This window comes from Hyalella azteca, unplaced genomic scaffold, assembly GCF_000764305.2.
Source record: "Hyalella azteca isolate HAZT.00-mixed unplaced genomic scaffold, Hazt_2.0.2 contig9259, whole genome shotgun sequence".
In the NCBI taxonomy this organism is placed as follows: domain Eukaryota; kingdom Metazoa; phylum Arthropoda; class Malacostraca; order Amphipoda; family Hyalellidae; genus Hyalella; species Hyalella azteca.
In genome coordinates this window covers 9,888-29,938 of record NW_025939334.1, presented here as the reverse complement: position 1 = coordinate 29,938, position 20,051 = coordinate 9,888, and the positions used below count along the sequence as shown (strand labels likewise).

At 41.5% G+C, this 20,051-nt stretch overlaps 1 protein-coding gene across 1 annotated transcript; it reads left to right on the top strand.

Moving 5' to 3' along the window:
* The first annotated feature begins 1,359 nt into the window (after positions 1-1,359).
* On the top strand, positions 1,360-19,874 carry LOC108665958 (bromodomain and WD repeat-containing protein 3). Its single transcript, XM_018152768.2, has 25 exons — positions 1,360-1,514; positions 1,600-1,658; positions 1,740-1,769; positions 1,988-2,047; positions 2,973-3,129; positions 3,721-3,970; positions 4,464-4,688; positions 5,177-5,293; positions 6,014-6,214; positions 6,783-6,891; positions 7,556-7,748; positions 8,264-8,451; positions 8,803-9,028; positions 9,368-9,673; positions 10,113-11,521; positions 12,344-12,598; positions 13,227-13,434; positions 13,758-13,931; positions 14,086-14,336; positions 14,572-14,723; positions 15,204-15,328; positions 15,742-15,853; positions 16,177-16,357; positions 16,641-16,713; positions 16,836-19,874. The coding sequence occupies exons 1-25, from the start codon at positions 1,460-1,462 to the stop codon at positions 19,016-19,018; spliced, it is 7,299 nt and encodes a 2,432-aa protein (XP_018008257.1). The 5' UTR covers positions 1,360-1,459; the 3' UTR covers positions 19,019-19,874.
* Positions 19,875-20,051: the final 177 nt, after the last annotated feature.

Sequence of the window (20,051 nt, the reverse complement as noted above, 5' to 3'; positions counted from 1 at the left end):
TTAATTTGCACATTTACTTGAGATTTAAACCAACATCTAACAGATTGAATGATAATGCTGGTAGCCTATTAATGAAATAACAATACTACTTACTACTACTTAGGCTTTAGCTGGTCTACTTATACCTAGGACTCAAAATTGAACTGGAGGAAGAGTCTAAAAAACTATTTGTTTTGCAAGATAGCTATGGCAACTACCCTATGTTAAAATATGAAGTCACCAAACTTAGGGTCGGGATAAATCAAGTACCTAGGGGCTAGGAATTTCCGAATCTTGTCTCAAAATTTCAATGTAATCTTTAAATGCTCTGCTTTTCTTTGCAATCTAGTTTATAAAATAATATACCTTTACAATTTGATGATTTAAAAATAGGTGAAAAAGGATTTTCTGATCAAATTACAAATTTTGTTATGTGATCAGAAAAACCCTAAACAAAACAAAGAAGAACAAAAGCTACCCAAGTTTCATGTTTTGCAGCCAAAATGCAAGAAAATGGTCCCGTAGTCTGAATCTGATCAGATTCGTATCGTTCAAACCTAATATCGTAATTATCCTGCCAATTTCTAATTCTGAGCCTCTGAGGTAAGACTTATGACAACAAAAGTATAGCTTGAAAAATTTGTAATCAATTTTATGCACTGAGAGAGATAAGTTATCCTGAAGAATATATAAATGCATTAGCCTAATTAGGAAATAGTTCTTAGTTCTAACTTTAAATTGTGTTAGACTGTTAGGTACATATTAATTAAAAAAAAATTGAATGAAATAAAGTCAAATCAGCTAGGCCGATGAATCTCCGTTTGAATTGAATAGTTAACCAATTTTCATTGCTTGGGCCTGAATCTCACGAGCCATGAACATTAAAATTTTTAATTTACAGTGATATCAAATGCGGCAGTGTGTAAACTGTCGACCAACCGAAGAACGTTAGAAAACAATATTAACTATCTTTTTGAGTTAGCGTTCGAACTCAAGTAAAAAACGATATATTTTCTTTCGTGATTAAAAGTCATATATTGCTAAATGAAGTAGAATTTAACGAAACATCAGATAGAAAATAGAATAAAATGATTAGGCTGCAGTAAAACCATCCATGACTCATGACAGTAAAATTACCTTTCGTATAAACAATTTTACTATTATTTATCCCTATATAACATATCGAAAAATTTTGAAGCATTAACATTTGGATTTTACAATTGGATTTGATTTTAGTAAAATTTGATTAATATTCAGTTAAAAATTATGATAACTATTAAATAACAAGAAAGTCACTATAAAAGCCTTGTCGCCGTTCGAGGAAAAGTACTAGTTTAACAGGCGCAGCGAGAGTTAGGTGTGGGTGCGTTGCGAGGCTCAGTGAGCTGACAGAGTCAAGCAAGAAAATACAAAATGTGTATTGAAGTGACGAACTTGTAGTATTCAAGATATTTTGATTGTAACAAAGATATCGAAAAAGATGGAGCATCCATCTTCTAGTTTTTCGACCAATCTTCACAGCTCGTGTGACTTAGGTGGGGTGTAAATGGTGGTATTTCGTGAAATATTTGAGGAAATAAGGTGATGCGGCTCCAGCTAACCGTTGCCTTTTCCCCACAGAACTCTACTTCATCATCGCAAAATTTCTTTCTGCTGGTCCCTGCAAGCGATCTTCCGAAGTAAGTAGTGCGTAAAATATTGGAAATAAAAGTGGATTATATACTTTAAATACATTTCATCATTGATGTTGTGTTTTTCAGGTCCTGCTGAGAGAAATACAAGAACACGGGGTGAGTAAACGTTTGTTTGGATCTCAGCTGTTTTCGTTGCACGTGAGATGAACGTTTTTTTTTGTTAGTCTTTGGTTTCGTACTAGGAAACGTTTATTTTTTATATTTGGTTCGTAGTGTGAAAGTGAAAAATATATTCATTTGAATAGTGGAATGTGAAAATTGTATTTTTTATTATGAATTCTGTTTTTATTGATGTGTAAATATATATTTTTCAGTTAATTCCTGAACGTTTGGATTGGCAAGGAGACCATCACAAACGAAGTTATGCAGAATTTGTAAGTATATATATTAATTTTTGGAATTATATTTTTCGTTTTTTTTTATTTATGAGGTTTAATTGTTTGAGCGTCCGAATGGCCATTTGCATTTGTAAGCAGCAAGCCAGGCGGGTGGCTGATACTGCTGCCAGCAGCTGCGGTTCTCTCTTTAGGTATTGTTGCGCGCTGCTATGAATTTCGGGGGTTGTCCACAGAAAACGGATTCTACTACTACTAAGTAGAAAATCGTGAACTGTATGTCTAACGGTTGTATAATTTACAATTTTATTTGAAAATAACATCATGGGTTATAAATATTTTTCATACTCATCTCTTGATTTTTACAATGGCTGACTTCAGTTTTTTTTCTAATATCATCATTGAAACGATTGGTATTCGAATTTACGTTATTCAACTAAATGCTTATTTTTGGCTCTATGCTTGATATTTTTGTATAAACGTTAGTTATTTAAATTCACGTATAATTCGCAATAGATTTCAGCATGATCATCATTAATACTCGGAAATGTGAGCGTTCGCATTTACGGGTTTTTCGATTTTGTTTTCAAGATTATCTGCGACACTAACTCAACCCAGATTAATTTCCAATTAAAACTGTTTTTTTTTTTAATTTTATCGGCCATTTTAATAGTTCTGGGCTTAAATTGGTTGATTTTGGTAATATCTTTATAATGCTTTCATTCAACGCTATGCATCAACGGTCGTCAATGCTACGTGACAATCTTCTATTGAAGAGGCTGTACGGTATATAGGCAACATATGTAATGTCGCCTGTAGGCTGTACGGTAGGCTTCGAAGAACTTATTAGGCAACACTTCTTCTCCTTTTTTTTAGTTAATAAGCACAAAAAATGCTACAGTTGAATCGAAGTTCAGATCAACTCTCTCGTTCATGGTTTTAATAATATTTAATGTTACCTCAGGAGGCTCTACATCCAGATGTTACTCCCGACCACCTGGGGCTGCTGCTGTCACAACTCCGGTTTACGGTGGACAAATTCCTCCCCATCCCCCATCTCACCCCCTCCCGCCCCTCCTTCCTCAGCAAGAGCAGACTTTCTCTCCTTCGTAGGACGCTGCGTGAGTCTTCGTACATTTATTCTTTAATGATTCCTTTCTATGTGTTGAATTCTTAAAGGCCCGACCTAATCAAGCTCATTTTAACAGAAAATTCTTTATTTTTATGGCTCATTTATCTACATTGAAATACAAAAAACTCAACCTCACCAAGCAGAAGAGAAAGACAAAGAGAAAACATTGAAATATTATCCTCCATTTATTAAGAAATAGAGAATAGAAAATATCATTGAATTGTCTGAATATAAACTAAAACTAAACAGAGTGATGATGTCAGCAAAAAATTCCTATGCATATCTAATTGCAATAATGGTTTGGGATATCTATATCTACTTTCTCAGGCATGACCCAAATTGCAGACAGTGTATCATCACTGAGCAAATGTCACTGAAGCTACAACTTGGGATTTGTTAGGTGATGATGGGGCTGCTAATAGTCCATCCAAATCTTAGTTCTTCATCGTCCTGTGTCAAGCTTCTAATGATATCTCCACTAGTTCTTCATCGTCCAGTGTCAGGCTTCTAACCACTTCTCCACTAGTTCTTCATCGTCCTGTGTTAGCCTTCTAATGACTACTCCACCTCCTCCCACCAGACTCCCCGAAAATTCTCTCCAGCATTGAGCGCATCCTGACTTCGCTGAGGTGGGGGGGCCACGACCCGCCCTGTAGGCCAGTGCTGGGTCCCAGCCTGCACGGTATAATAACGGCGCGCTCCCTGGGGGGTAGGCTCAACAAACGGCATCTCTTCACTAATACTTTCTACGCCAGCCGCCTGCAGCTCCACAAACGCACTGTTGGACACCTCTCGTCTGTTTACTGCGTTCTCTTTGATAGAACTGGCAGGTTGGTGACTGACGAGCCAAGAGAGCTGGATTCTCTTTATTTAATTGTAAAAATTTGACTACAGGCTGATTGAATGAATTGTAAATGATTGACTGACTCTGAAGGAATTGGGATCACAAATTCCTTTATTCGTTGATGTAAATGATTTAATATTATTTGTAGGGCAATACAGACAAATAGTATGTCAGTGTCTATCCAAGAAGCTGAATAATTATATTAGAATGTTTGAAAGCCTGAAGCAAGACGCCCTATGATCTCTCGTAACTTCCTATTTTAGCACCGTACATACGCTGATGAGCAGGCGTTTCGATGGAAATTTTAAATCTCTTTCCTTTAAAAAGTTCTCATTTAACATTCACGCCGTTATTTGAGAACCTTTTTCTCACTTATGCTCGTCCAGTAAATCGTGTTTTTTATCCTGCACTCTCTCTTCCAACCGCGATATCAGGCTAACTACATGTCAGAGTATCATGACGCTTGTTATCCCCACCAGGTACATCGTGACGGGATCAGACGACACCCTCGTGAAGGTGTGGAGCGTGCGTGACGGTCGGCTGCTAGCCACCCTGCGGGGCGCCGCTGGCGAGATAAGCGACATCGCTATCGATCCTGAGAACACAATGGTCGCCGCGGGCTGCTGCGACAAGACCATTCGCGTCTGGAACCTGCAGACCCTCAGCCCCGTGAGTCTTGTGGTGCTCCATCGCCCCGTAGCCCCGTGAGTCTTGTGTTGCTCCATCACCCCGTGAGCCCCGTGAGTCTTGTGTTGCTCCGTAGCCCCGTGAGTCTTGTGTTGCCCCGTAGCCCCGTGAGTCTTGTGTTGCCCCGTAGCCCCTGTCTCTTATACACATCTAGATGTGTATAAGAGACAGNTGTATTTCGATGTGTTATGTTGCTACTTAAACCTTATACATGATTTCACTTGAGGCGTTTTCATTGTATTTTCCACAACTGATCTTCTTTATATTAATATCCGGTACCAAAAATAGATGTATAAGGTTTCTTATTCAGATGCCGTCAAAAGTTTATCAAACTGTTTCTCTTAATATTTTTTCATAACTCGATCACATCTATGAATTCGCTTCTCTCTGAAAGTTTCTTTGGTATTCAATTCCGAATTATGTAGCTATCATCCGTAATCTTCTCAATTTACTGCCAACTGTAACTCCCGCAATGAAATTTGTAATTTTAACGATTGTATTCCAGACGGAAACCTCTGAAGTACAACGAACGCGTACGCCCCGGGCACGCACAGCTCATCTGCTGCTCGTTCAGCGCGGGAGGCACGATGTTGGCGCTGGGTGGCGTCGATCATCACGTCAGGTGAGTCTTGCAGCAACTCTGCGGCGGCTATTATTTCAGCAACTCTGCGGCGGCTAAACTTCACCACGGCTAATTTACGATAGATATCTCAAGTTCACAATAATCTTTTGTTTCTGTATATCTACATCGCGACGATAATTTGTCTGTAGATATCTCAAGTTCGCGATAACCTTTTGTTTCTGTATATCTGTACATCGCAACGATGATTTGTCTATAGATATCTCAAGTTCACAATAACCATTTGTTCCTATATATCTACATCGCGACGATGATTTGCCTATAGATATCTAAACTTCGCAATATAAACATTTGTTCCTATATATCTCTACATCGCGACGATGATTTGCCTTTAACCATTTGTTCCTATATATCTACATCGCTACGATGATTTGTCTATAGATATCTCAAGTTCACAATAACCATTTGTTCCTATATATCTACATCGTGACGATGATTTGCCTATAGATATCTCAAGTTCGCGATAACCTTTTGATCCTATATATCTCTACATCGCGACGATGATTTGCCTATAGATATCTCAACTTCGCAATATAACCATTTGTTCCTATATATCTACATCGCGACGATGATTTGCCTATTGATATCTCAAGTTCGAGGCGCTATTTTATCTTTCATTTCTCAACTTTACAGTGGCCTTTTGATCATAGATAACTGAGATTCTCGACGGTCATTTAACCGTACGTATATCGTACAAAACAGGGTTTACCGGTTTGGCGGCTGCGACGGGCTCGAGAAGATGATCGAGCGCGCCGAGCACAGCGACTGTGTGGACAGCATCCAGTGGTGCCACGAGGGCCTTGCCTTCGCCTCTGGGTCACGTGACGGCACGGCGCTCATCTGGCGGTACAAGTGCCAAGCCTGGCACACCACCAGGCTTCATATGAACATCACCGAGCCAGGGTAACCATATTCAGCGGCAGGATATGTTAACCTTTATAAGCGGCAGGATATGTTAAACTTTATATAAGTACGTTGGATGTGAACATCACTGAGCCAGGGTAACCATATTCAGCGGCAGGATATGTTAAACTTTATATAAGTACGTTGGATGTGAACATCACTGAGCCAGGGTAACCATATTCAGCGGCAGGATATGTTAACCTTTATATAAGTACGTTGGATGTGAACATCACTGAGCCAGGGTAACCATATTAAGCGGCAGGCTATGGTAACCTTTATATAAGTACCTTACTATAAGTACCTTACGTTGTTAAATTATTGTGCATTTCACATGTAACTTGTGGTGTCTTGGCCGTGCATAACTTGTTAATTTTTTAAATGCTGATAGTTATTTCTTCCTTCTTTGTGCTTAGTTAAACTTATCATCAGATTGAGCGGCTTGCTATAAAACTTTTTTTTTAATTTACCAATTTTTAAAATTCCATAGGAACAAGTAGGTATGTAATTACTTGAATCAAGTGTATTTTATAATTATTACATTATTTAAAAGCTTTCTTCAATTCGCCAGAAACCCTCCCTCTCCCAATGCAAGCAACTCAACCCCTGCTGCCTTTGCCGGTGTCAGCCGCTCCTCCAACGCCTCATCGAATTCTGTCGCGGTTGCGGACCAGAAAAAGGTTGGCTACAAATATTTCAATCCTCTTATATTTTTCATTTAAACAAACTTATTGTAGGTATTAAGCCATTGTTGCTCCTACAGAGAATTATTGTAATATTATCGGGAAATCGATTGTAACATAGAGATTTTAAAAAACTTGCTTGAGTGTTTGAAGCCTGGTGCTGTAAATGCATGGGGTTTATTTGGGCGTTTATTTACAATATTTAGAGCAGGGTGGTCCAGTGCTTACAGTTCTGAGTACCAGGATTGGAGAAGTGAGTTGTGTGTTTGTTCCCAGCTTCCTGCGATAGTTCTGGTCAAGATCGGCCAGATGGTTGGGCGGTTTAATACAGCGAAATTTTTGTAGTGAGTTGCGTGTTCGAGACCACAACACGCTGTGAATGTTCTGTGATGTCCACAATCAGCGACAGGTCTTATGGCCTAACCCACGATGTCACCGCTTTTAATATTACTAATAGTACCTATTCTGTTTGGATATAATCTAGACCTAATTATCTAATTCGCATCATATATGAGAATCATTTTGATTGCTGGATAGCTGATATGTTTGCAGGTTCGATAGATCTTAGAAATTATGTATCGCGAACAAAGCCGGGATAGATAATGAATTAATGTAACGATATTGATAGATAATATATTTAATGTAGCTGTATTGCCGTCAGGTTCTGGTGACGATGGTGGGATGGTCTCTGGATGACGTGTACGTGGTGACGTGCAGCAGCGACCACCTCGTGCGTGTATGGGACAGCACCAGCGGCAGCCTCGTCAGGCTCCTGACCGGCCACACGGACGACGCCTTCGTAGTAGAAGCTCACCCCACTGACGTGAACATCGTGCTCACTGCTGGACACGACGGTGAGTATCGTGCTCACTGCTGGACACGACGGTGAGTATCGTGCTCACTGCTGGACACGACGGTGAGTATCGTCCTTACTGCTGGACACGACGGTGAGTACCGTGCTCACTGCTGGACACGACGGTGAGTGCCGTGCTCACTGCTGGACACGACGGTGAGTCACATCTCAACGCCTGGGTCCATATGTATTTATTTTTCCGTAAAAATTAAATTAGGCTAACGAAACCTGCTTGGATATATGTAGGTTGATAGTAGGTTTATTTTAGAAAGTTTCAAATGCAAGCTTTCTTGGCGAAGTCAACGAATTATTTAACTTAATATCAGAACACGTTTTCGCTTCAGTAGGTGTATAATGTTTCACTTTTTTTATGTCATAAAAGCCCTAGAGCCCTTGCCATACATGTAGCACCTATACATAAATATGTGTTCAGGATAGTTGATGAACGAAGCTCATCACCCATAAATGTGCTTCGAATATCGATGTTAATTTAATTCCTATGTATTTGTTATTCAGGCCAGCTGATGATATGGAACTTGAGGAGCGGCGCGTTGGTGTGTAGCTTCAAGAACGCCATAGAAGGGCAGGGTCACGGGGCGCTCTTTGATGCCAAGTGGTCGCCTGATGGCTTGCATGTCGCAGCCACTGACAGCCACGGCCACATTTGTCTCTATGGCATGGGCACCAACGAGCTCTGCTATAAGGTCAGACCTGGCGTTATTTGTTCTCAATATCTCTGGTCAACCTCGCAATATATCACGCATGACGCATGTTAAGAACAACATGCGTATCCATATCCTCCTTGTTGAGGCGTGCTTTTAACTCGGCCAACTTTGCGCATCAAATCATGAGTAGTATGTGCAAAATAAATAGATTGCTCCATTTCTCCTGTATTCCGATATGCCAAACTTCCCTTTTCTACACCGTAATGATTCGTAAAATAACGACCAATATTTTAGAATAATCCTGAAACAATTTTGCGATTTGTGGCCTGTCATCCTTTGTATTATCGCGTTTTAATTTCTTGCTATCCTCAACAAATTACTGCGTTTCAGGTTCCTCAGGAATTGTTCTTCCACACCGACTACCGCCCCCTGGTACGTGACATCCAACAGTACGTTCTTGACGAACAGACGCAGCTGGCGCCCCACCTCATGCCGCCGCCCTTCCTGGTCAACATCGACGGCAACCCTTACCCTCCAGCCCTTCAGAGGCTCGTCCCGGGCAGAGAGAACTGTGAAGACACGATGCTTGTGCCTAACGTTATATTTAATGCTAATGGTGAGAGCAATGCTCGGTTTGGGACCTAATCACGTTTTAGTTTTGGACTTGATAATATTAGAGGAGTTTGTTAGTTTGTTATGTTGACCTGCGTGTTGTGGATTTCTCGTAATCGGTGGTATCTATCAAAAGCAAAAGGACACCTAATTAACTCTGGTTATCTTTGATAGAAAAATTTTCTTTCTCTTTTTCTTCATATGTTTGACTGAGTATTTTCGTACTGACGGAAATGAAATAGCCGATGACATTTATATTGTATTATTGTGCAGCTAAGAAGTACAATGGGATAAGTTTTATTCAGAATTAATATTAAAGTTTATTCACTGTTTTGGTGTACAGGTGATCGTGAGGTGTTCGACGTGGCGGAGCTGAACGCAGTCAACGCCATACACAATCACGCCAACGCTGACTTGAACGGCGCTGCTGGTGCTGACGACGATGAGGAAGACGATGCTCCTCCCCTGCCTGCCCCACGTCCTCAGCCCCCTCCTCCTCCTCCTCCACCCCGACCGTCCGATTCTCCGGGGTTCTTATCCCCAGACAGCGTGGCGGCCCCTGAAGACCGGCCCCTGCTGGTAGACCAGATGATCGAGAGATTCATACGCGAGCAGCAGGAACAAATCAACTTGTCTTTTGGCAGAAGTGGTGAGATTCCGTGCAATAATAGTTAAGTTTCTTTCCTTATCATATTTAAAAAAGTGCCTGACCGTCTCAGTGACGTAAATAAAGATTTATTTCAATTCCCACATTCAGCGTCATTTAAACACTCTGCAAAGAAAATAGCCTACTAAAAATGTAATATATCCATGACTTGGGAAATGTGTTAATAATAACTGGAGATCACATCAAGGCTGGAGTCAATTAAGTTGTAAGAATGACCTTTACTTTGTATCGTGTGTGGTCGCTACGTATGAAAAGTTAAGCAATGCATTATTTGGTATCCATCAGTCTCTGTTGAATGGCTAACCGTCCTTAAATTCTTTGAGAGAAGCGAAAAACTTGTGTGAAATAAAATTTAAGAAAATACATTTATAACCTCAGTTCTGTTTGAGCTTTTTGTCACATATTACTTCTAATTTCACAGATAATTTTGGTCCTGATGATCAGCTGCAAACAGAATCCTTATCATCTGGCCTCCCCTTAGTATCTCCCTCTCCAATAACTCCGAGACCGTCCAGCTCGACTAACTTTACCTTCGGTTTACCTGGCACTTCAGCAGGCGACTCAAGAGTTCCTCCTCCCATAATTTCACCTCTTATGGTGCCTAGATCATCGAGTGCTGCTAATGGCCCGTCATCCAGCTCTGATGCGGGCCCCTCTACTTCATTACCTCGACTTAGTCCAATTGGAGCATCGTTATCCAACGAACGTCGCCTCAGCACATCGGCTGATGGAGATGCACCACATCGTCGTCTTTCTAGTTCAAGTTCAGCGAACCCTAATCTTCCTGGACCATCGGGTATTAATTCTCACAGCGATCGAAGGACGAGTCACTCTGATGCACTTCATGAACGCCATCGCATCAGCTCTGGAGCAGAACACTCCTATGCTGCTGTGGCCAGTAATGTGGCGGCGTCACCAGGAGCCAGCAGGGGAGGAGCTCGCTTGGTAGGAGACGTTGAGGGGGTTCGACACAGCACCGGTGACTGGCAGAGGGAGTCTTTAGAAGTAAATTGGACACCCCGCCGGGTCTTGGTGCGTCCCCTCTCCCCGTCCGTCCTCCGCGTGTCCAGGGAACGCCGTGTCCACCGTGCTGACCAAGAGGAGCAGTGCTATTTAAGAGAGGCTGCTAAGCCACCTATTTTGACGGACGGCAGCGACAATAGCGGTCGTTTTGATGGCAGGAACGATGATGTATCGCCAAGATCTGCCAGAATGAGACGTCAGCAACAGCGGCGTCAACAGCAGCAACGACACGAAAACCTCACTCCTCCGTCCGTAGCTCGAAGTTCTAATTCGTCTTCTGCAAGAGGCTCGAGACCGGCCAGAGGTACCACAGCGAGATCCAGGAACACCGCAGATGGGGGCAGATCGTCCTACGCGACCCGGGCCAACAGAGAGGTGGGCAGAGGCCGTTACTCCCTCGATTATGAAGACCCTAATGCAGTAGCATCACACGACTCAAGTAACTCAGAAGAATCGGATCTCTCGAGTTCTTCTAACTCCAGCAGCTCTGGGGAGTCCAGTGATTACTCAGACTGGACCGCAGAGCAGGGCGTGAATCTTGAGCCTCCAAAGCGCACTGCTCATCGTCAGAAGAAGAGTCCCTCGTCGCGCCGTAAGCTGCGTCACGCGCGGAACGCTGCCTCTGACGACAATGACGAAGACGAGGATCAAGTGAACACGTCGTCTGAACAACAAACGCGCATCAGTAAAAGGGAAAGAAGGCGGAATCCCAGGTACCTGGAAAGTGATCAAGCCGAAGCACTGGGCGGCAGCAGCAGCAGTGATGAGGAAGAGCCTCAGCTACCAACTCCGGCTCGTCAACGCAGGGTAATTTACGGATTTTCATTATTCAAATATGGGTTTTTCATCTCCTTCACTTACTTTCCAATGGGCACTGTATCTTCAAGAGGAAAAAAATATTCGCTTTTTCAGGTTCCCTGTAACGATACCCCAAAAATTGGAAGTAACCAATTTTTTTAAGTTTTTTGTGGAAACGAATATTTCTTTGTTTATATACTTTTATAGCGAACTTAATTTTTCATTATAATATTTACATAATCTTGGCTTTATAGCATCAATAATGGTTATTATTGGGTAGAGTTGATATCACATTCTTTTTTCTATAATAAAGACAATTAAAATAAGAGAATAAAACATCAATTGCAGTTCCTCTTCACTTGACTGCAGTATGAATGAAACATTTTTTTGATAATATCGTGCTGCATAATTGCATATTAACCGTGCATGTGTGTCCATCCTACGTTTTAGTATAATTACCAGTCGTGCTGCTCGTTGTGAGAGCAAAGCGTCCAAGTGTGCGCGTATTTACGAGGATAACAGAAATGAGGACCAATGTTTAGTGTGAGGGCAAGGGCTACGGACAAAATTACGATTAAGAAGTACTTTTTCGAGTGAAAACTAAAAAAGATAGTCGTGTTTTCATGGGGCTTGACTTTTTTTTCTAAACTTGCGTGAATTTTATGTTAAAACCATATTGTTTTTTATGGGGTGTATCGTTAATTTCCGTAACTTTTGCTGATCATGCTACAGCTCTGTGGAGACATCAAAACTTCTTCATGCAATCTCACTTTTATCATCTTCATCTTGGATTTGTTCACTTTTAAAGTTTAAATTTCTTCTAAATTTCAGGAAGTTCGTGGCCGAGTTGACAACTTGAATGAGTCGAGCGACTCTGAACCTGGCGAGATTCCTGAAGCATACCGTCCTCCTGAGTGGCTCACGGAGACGCAGCCTAAACGAGCGCCGTACTTCCCCCAGATGGGCGACGAGCTCATGTACTTCATGCAGGGCCACATGGCTTATGCTCACGCCGTCGCCAAGAGGAAACTATACAATCTGGATACAAAGTCATTGCCTTGGAATAAACCTAACTCTAATATAAAGGTACATGGCGTCCTAATGGAATTTTTAGAAATGGACTTGTATTGAAGAGTAATTTCTTACCATAGTGGTCAACTTATAGTTCCATTTTACTTATAGTTTCATCCTACTTATAGTTCCATTTTACTTATAGTTTCATCCTACTTATAGTTCCATTTTACTTATAGTTTCATCCTACTTATAGTTTCATTCTACATTTTTCGTTAGCTTGTGGTTTTTAGTTATATAACATCCAAGTTTAGCTTGGCTTGTTCCTCATTCAACTGCTTTTTTCTTCATTAAGATTCCGTTGGTAAGCTGACCTTGTCCTCTGTACTTTCCTCGTGAGTTTGGTTCTGTAATTATTAACTTTTCCGTTGTTTTCTGCATTCTTTGCTTGAGCTGCAAGAAAAGTTTTTTGTATACTCTCTCAATAGGAAATTACTCCTGCCTCTTAGTGTGTGTCATCTTTTATTAAGAGGAAAGGGCGATCTTTTACAAAGAGGAATTCATTGTAAATAAATTCTTGCAACATCAAAAGAGAAAACACGATTCTCCCTTTGCCCAGACCATATTACGAAATTTTTGTATTTGATATTCTTTATTTATTTTAACTACTCTAGTAACAGTTTACTTCTTATCAATTTCCCAGGAGTGCGAGTATGTTAAAATAATTGGCATCAAATACGAGATCCGTCCTCCCCGGCTGTGCTGCCTCAAGCTCGCCATCCTGAACGCTAACACTAACCGCATCTCAACGGACACGTTCACGCTCAAGTATCACGACATCCCTGACGTGCTAGACTTCCTCGTGCTCAAACAAATGCATGATGTTTCAGCTGCCAGAAACTGGCAAGTTGGTGAGTCATTCTGAGGCATAAGTCTTGAGCCCTTTGGTGGGTAAGTTACCATATATTGTTGATTGTTTCTGTGTATATATATGTATGTCCGCCCGATGAAGGGTTAAAGGTGACAAGTTTTTTTGCACGTGTCACATGAGTATTTTCATAAATAAACCGTTCTTCAACTGTTGAAAAAATTATCCTTTTTCGTTTGACGTTATTTTCGAAAGGCTCTTTATGGGGTTTNTTAATAATTTGCAAGTTTTATTCTGAATTTTATACATATTTTGTCTTTACTTCAGCTTGTGAGCGCTTTAGTCAACATTATGTTTGATGTACAGGGGACAGATTCCGGTGTATCATAGACGACGCTTGGTGGCTGGGCACCGTGACACGACGTGAGCTCTCCAGCGAGGAGTGCCCTGAGTCGCTGTTCATGTGTTATTTCGTCACCTGGGACAACGGGGAGACGGAGAAACTCAGTCCCTGGGACATGGAACCCATCGGTGATGTCGGTTAGTTCATGTTATATGAATATACTTGTTTTGGCTTGGTAGTGTCAAGTATATGAAGCACATTCCATAGAAGAATTCAAGTTTTTTAACGTACCTGAATATGATATTTAATGTGCTCCTAGATGTAAAATTGATTCATTATTATCTCTTGCAGCCAATGCAGACGAAAGTGGAGCTGGGATAAACGTGAGTGCTGAGGAGCTAGAGCGACTTCGCTACAAATGGACGTGTGAGGATTGGCCTGAGGGCCGCGACGGCGCTGACGAGTGCAGCAGACTGGCCCACGGTCTGGGTCTCGTCATGAGTCTCTCTGTGGCCGAGCCCTTCCTGGCGCCCGTTGACCTCAGCGTCTACCCCAACTATGCCATGATCGTCGAGTACCCCATGGATCTCTCCACTATCAAGGTGAATATTGTGCCAAACTTGTACGAATGAGAATTTTCTAAAAGCTTTACTGGATTTTTCTAATCGCTCTATAATCTTTTTAATTTTTCTGCGGTCTTTACTTGCTCTCCAAGGACACCAAGATTATTATTAAATGTTTTGAAGTATATTGCTCGTTGATCTTAGTAGCATGTGAGTAGAGATCTAGTAAAACTTGTTATCAATGGTCTTATATTCTTTTACATTTAATTATCAGAGTCGTTTGGAGAACGGATTTTACCGGCGGCTGAACGCAGTACAATTCGACGTTCGCTACATAGCGACTAACGCCGAGAAGTTCAACCAGCGCGGCAGCAACATCGTCAGACAAGCTAGGATTGTTACTGAACTCTGCCTCGACCTCATCAAGTGAGTTCTAATGATGGCTGTGAGCGTGAACGATTCACTGAAAATTTTCCTGCTTAACTTATAAGTTTAGCAAAATAATTCTCCTGGTATTTCTGATCTAATTTATAATGCATAAATGTTCTATCGAGGCATTACATCATGATTTTCCTGATTTTGAAACGGTTTTAGTTTATTTATTAAATCTCTTTGAATACTTCAGTGCATTTCGCTAGTTGGAAAACATTAGTTAAGTAATCTGGCACCAGATAATTTGACATATTGAGTTCGCAAGACTGCTCATTGAATTAACTTATGTTGTTCAACGTTCGAGATATTCCCGATTGTATGGGCATTGTAAACTTGACGATGTACGGGGTTTCCACTAATTTAATACTCATAAGGGTAATGCATGAATTAAAATTTGTTATCTTTTCCCTTATTGATGATCGTAGTATTGACACTTAAAGGATGCCATGATTAGCATGATTATTTTGACTGCAGGAACCCACTGTGTCGCGACCCCACGGCGCGTTACCACGAGATCGCCAAGACCTACCACTCCCCCAACGCCTCCGACTTGGACGCTCCTGGACCTTCTGGGGCATCCACGTCTACTGCCGGTCCTGGTGCGCTATTAGTTGAAAATTCAGACCATTAAAAATCGAGACCATTGATTAGTTGAAAATTCGTAATAACCATTGAAATATATTTCTTTCATACCAGGATATCTTTCTTTTTTATCTAAGAACATTTCTAATCGCGAATGATCGCAATATTTTAATTCTGTTGTAAGTATTGTTTCGATAATCGCAAATGATTTTTCTGGGCGGCTGGAGTTAAATACACAATATTAATGAGATCCTGATAGTCGACAGTACTCAAGCACACGTTTTGTATTCTGAACAGAATCGACGCAATGGGAAGTTGTTACTCTGATCGATAATATCGAGAATTTGGAGCGGACCACCTGTAGGAAGTAATAACACGTCTTTGATATTGAATCTAATGAGAACTATACTAATCTGTGATGGCTGAACAGGCAGGGGACGTGGCCGCCGAAGAGCTACAAGTACCCCGGGCAGCACGTGGCAGCAGCAGTGCCGGGAGGTTCTTCGTGCCGTCTTTGAACGCGAAGATAGCATGCCCTTTAGGTGAGCCTCTTTGCTCGTGATCTTAATTTTTAAGTAGAACTTAATCAACGCAGGTTTCCAACGACTACACAAAAGGGATTTAAAGTCGAATAATTGAGTGGCAGTTATGGTTAATGTTTGATGCGCTGAGCATGATAGCAGCAGAGTTGTCTTGAAGTTAATAAGTGTGGCACTGAAAGATGCATTTGATTATCTCTGTGGATTCCTCGTCCTCAAGTGAGATGCTCCAAAAGTTATCTGGTAATTTATGTCATTTTACATAATCAAAGATCGAACTACAAAATGATCACACATTTTGTTTACAATGCGATGCTGCTCTTCAGGTATCCCGTTGACTTGGAACAATACCCAGACTACGACCGAGTCATTGAAGTACCCATGGACCTCACGACCGTGCGGGAGGAGCTAGCGACGCAGTCCTATGAGTCTCCCCACGAATTCGCGGCCGATGTTAGACTTATTTTCTGTAACAGCAAAAGTTACAACACAAACAAAAAGTCTAAGGTAATGGGTTAACTTTGTAGTACAACTTATTCACAATTTTTTGAATTATTCTAGTATCGAGAAATTGTTGAAGTCCGAAAGATGACGATTGTAGTGACGGTTATCGGATCTTTGTTTTGATGCTCGACGCGATTAATTTTTATTAACATATATTTTATTGTAATTTATGAGGTAATATTGGAAGGTTCATTTAGAATTATTAAACAGGATGGGGTTGCGTATTGGGAAAAATAATACCAGGTGCCTCAGATATTCTTTAATTCTCTTATGCTTTTTTTCGCAGATTTATTCAATGACCGTCCGCTTGGAGGCGTTTTTTGATGACAAGATGAGAAGTGTCTTCGCGAACTATCAAGGTTTGTTATCGTGAATATTTGATGATTCACTGAACAATCAGTAGCAAGTAATGTCGTTTGAAGTCATACACTGTACTATTTGTTTATCATCTAATGAAAATCTACCATTTTCCTTGTTTCAGCTCAAGAGAAAGCTCTGAAGAAGAACAGCAAGCGACTGTCTAAATCTGGCCCGTCAACCCGCAAAGCGAAGTCCGCCTCCGCGGCTACCTCAACATCCGCAGAAACTAGACCATCATCGTCAGTCACGTCGTCAACTCGTGGTCACACTTTACGATCAACGCCGGGAATCGGACGAGGAGTTTCGCTTAGCAATCTAACGTCAGCGTCGGTGAGGTTACGACGTCTCACGAATCATCAGGAGTTTCAGTTTAGACCGTCTCGACTTGAGAGTGACAGTGGGGAGCATGACTCAGACAATGAGGATGTGGAGAATGACGAGGCTGCAGTCCCGGAAGACAGACAAGTAAGAATTAACAAAACTCCGGAAGAGGATGACGATTCTCACGAAGGAGAAGATTCTTTAGGTGCTAGAAGATCTAAAAGAGTTGCCAAGTTGAAGAGACTGCAAAGCTCCGATGATTCAGATGAAGACTATTCCCCCGTTAAGAAACGAGTGATGGAAGGAAGTGGGGGTCGTGGGCGGAGAAAAGCTTTGGCTGGGTCTTCAAAAGCTCAAGCAAGTGAGAGCAGCACTAGTAGTGTTGGTGTTCGTCCTCGTATAACTGTTCAATACCAAGAAGATTCAGACTCTGCGCAGGATGATGAATATGGTGCACCGTCATCGTTACACACTGCTACACTAAATAATTCGAATGCTTCCAAGTCTGCTAAAGGTAAGACTGGCGGTGTTGGGTCTACTAAAAGAGTTGTCCTTAAGCTAAGTTTACCTCAAGAGAGCGATCAGGCAGATGTTGGGACTTCGGAAGACGTGTTGAATGCTGCTGATAATAATGAAGATAATGTTAGTGGCTCAGACGACGTCTGGGATAAAAAAGACGCCGACGATGGCAGTGAGCAGAATGAATCTGCGTCAGGCACGAGTGTCAAACGTAAACTGGCTGTTGAGAGCAGTGACGACGAAACAGAGCGAAATAGTGCGAGATCACCACCTGGAGAGGCTCGTGGGGAAAGTGTTGAAAACAGTGCCGAAGAATCGGAAGACGAGGCAGCTGATAATGCAACTAAAGAAGCCGAGTCTACTTCAGATGATGTTAGTCGGAGACCTAAAAAAAGAAGAAAACTAAATATTAAATCGGTTTCTTCAGAAAGTTCAGATTCTGATCATCGTGGTGCGAGCCAGAAGTCAAAAACTCCGCTAGAAAACGGTAGAAAGTTGAACAAAAAGAAAGTGATTCCAAATATTGGTAGGAAGATGCCGATATATGAAGGCAGTCTCTTGTCCGCTTTCGGTAAGAAGAAGCAGAAGGAGGACAGCGAGTTTGAGTGCGACGCAAACGATTTTCAGTCTAGTGAAGAATATTCGGAGGAGGAAGTCGAAAATAAATCTAAGAAACTAGTGAGAAAAAAATTGCCGCGTGTTCGTAAGTCGCGCCGAACTGTACTCGACGGAGACGACGTCGTTGACGACGAAGACTTCGTAGTGGATGATTCTGTGCATCACAAGGAAAGGTCCGACGAAAGTAATTCACTATCTTCGTCATCGTCATCATCTTCATCTTCTTCAACATCGTCGGACGAAGACCAGTCGGAAGAAAGTGACGAAATAATGTCCGGGAATCAAAAAAAGAAATTAAAAAAAGATCAGCACCACAAACGCTCCAAAGGTGTATTGAAAAGCAGCGCGGGTGCTGGGAAGAAATTACCCCTCAAGTTCAAACCCGGTCAAACATCGAAGAATAAGCGCGGGGGAAAATCTAAGGCTGGAAAACACAAAACCCGTAAAGAACCTTCATCATTGAAACGGAAGGCGTCGTGGCTTGCAGATGACGATGAGCCATGTGACTACGAGAGCGGTGACGAAGTTATGGATGGAGAGGAAGTTATCGGGACAGTGTCCTTCAACAGCGACGATGACAACAGTGAAGGTTACTCTCCTAGAGGACGCGGTGCTGGCCCAGCAAAGAAAAGAGGAGGGCGAGGAGGTCGTCGGGGGGCCAGTACGGCAGGCTTCAGACGTGCCATTGATGCCTGTCAGGCAGAAGAGGTGCGGAAGAGCAGTCGTGGGCAGCGCAAAGTTCGTTACGATGAAACAGATGATTTTTACGACGAGTTCGATGATCTCAATGTTAGTAGTCGCGGCCGAGTAAGGCGAGCCAACACAATGATGAAGGACTTTATTTGAGCAATGAAAGCACGGACACTAGTTTCGAGATATTTTCGTGTTTTACCATTCTAGCCTTATACTTGCCAAGGGTTGTGAGGTCGATTTAGTGTTTGTTATGATCACCGGTGCATAGTGTTGTCAGAGTTTTTGTGTTCAGGCGCATTTCTTGTTGTGCTGGACGTTATATATTTTTTTTCTTGCTTATGTTTTCGGCATTATGATCCCATTGACATAATTGATTGTTGATGCATAATACTGTGGCTTACAACCTTATGCTTATATGTTACTAGGAGGGCGGGTGTGCTTTTGTATAATTTGAGAATGGACATAATTTCGGTTATTAGCATACAATCATATGCTATTGTCAGTCCATTAAAGTATGCTTTAGCTGTAACAATAAGATTGCTACTTGATGTAATTGCAAATGTAATATTTGAAATCTACAAAAGAGTTTTCTTTGAGAGCAACGAGATCGTTTACGTTTTTGTAACTTTGGTTTCCAATGCCCTCTCTATCTGCGTTTCCCGACCGGGGAAATGATTTTGTTTCTTCGGCTTCCTTCCAGAAAGAATGTCCACAGTCCACGCGATGTTGTACGGAAGAACAATGCGGTCTGCTTCAAGCGCGCTGTTGTAAAATTGTTCTAATTGTTCAGGAATAAACTACATTGTGTATCAATGCTCTGAATTGTTTTAATTCAGTACGGCTTTTGATTCTTAGTGTTTAAGGTATTATTATTTTGTGATGTGCATCAATGTATTTCTATTTATTTTATTTGCATAGTACAAAGTTTGACCTTAGTTCGGTCTTAGTTTTTAGTTAACTTTTGTATAGCGTAACATTGAAGTGAGCAGAATTGCCAGTATTACGTAAAGTCGACTGGTCTTTCTACGATATCTTTTAGCGGAGACTAAAATGATGAGAAACAAGTCTAATTTGAGAAAAATTCTTGTTCTCTCTGCTTTGACCTTGATAACGTCGCAGTGACATGTTTTTAACATGTAATGATCAATGATGAGGGCTAATGTTCATGTCCTGTTGGGATCGTACA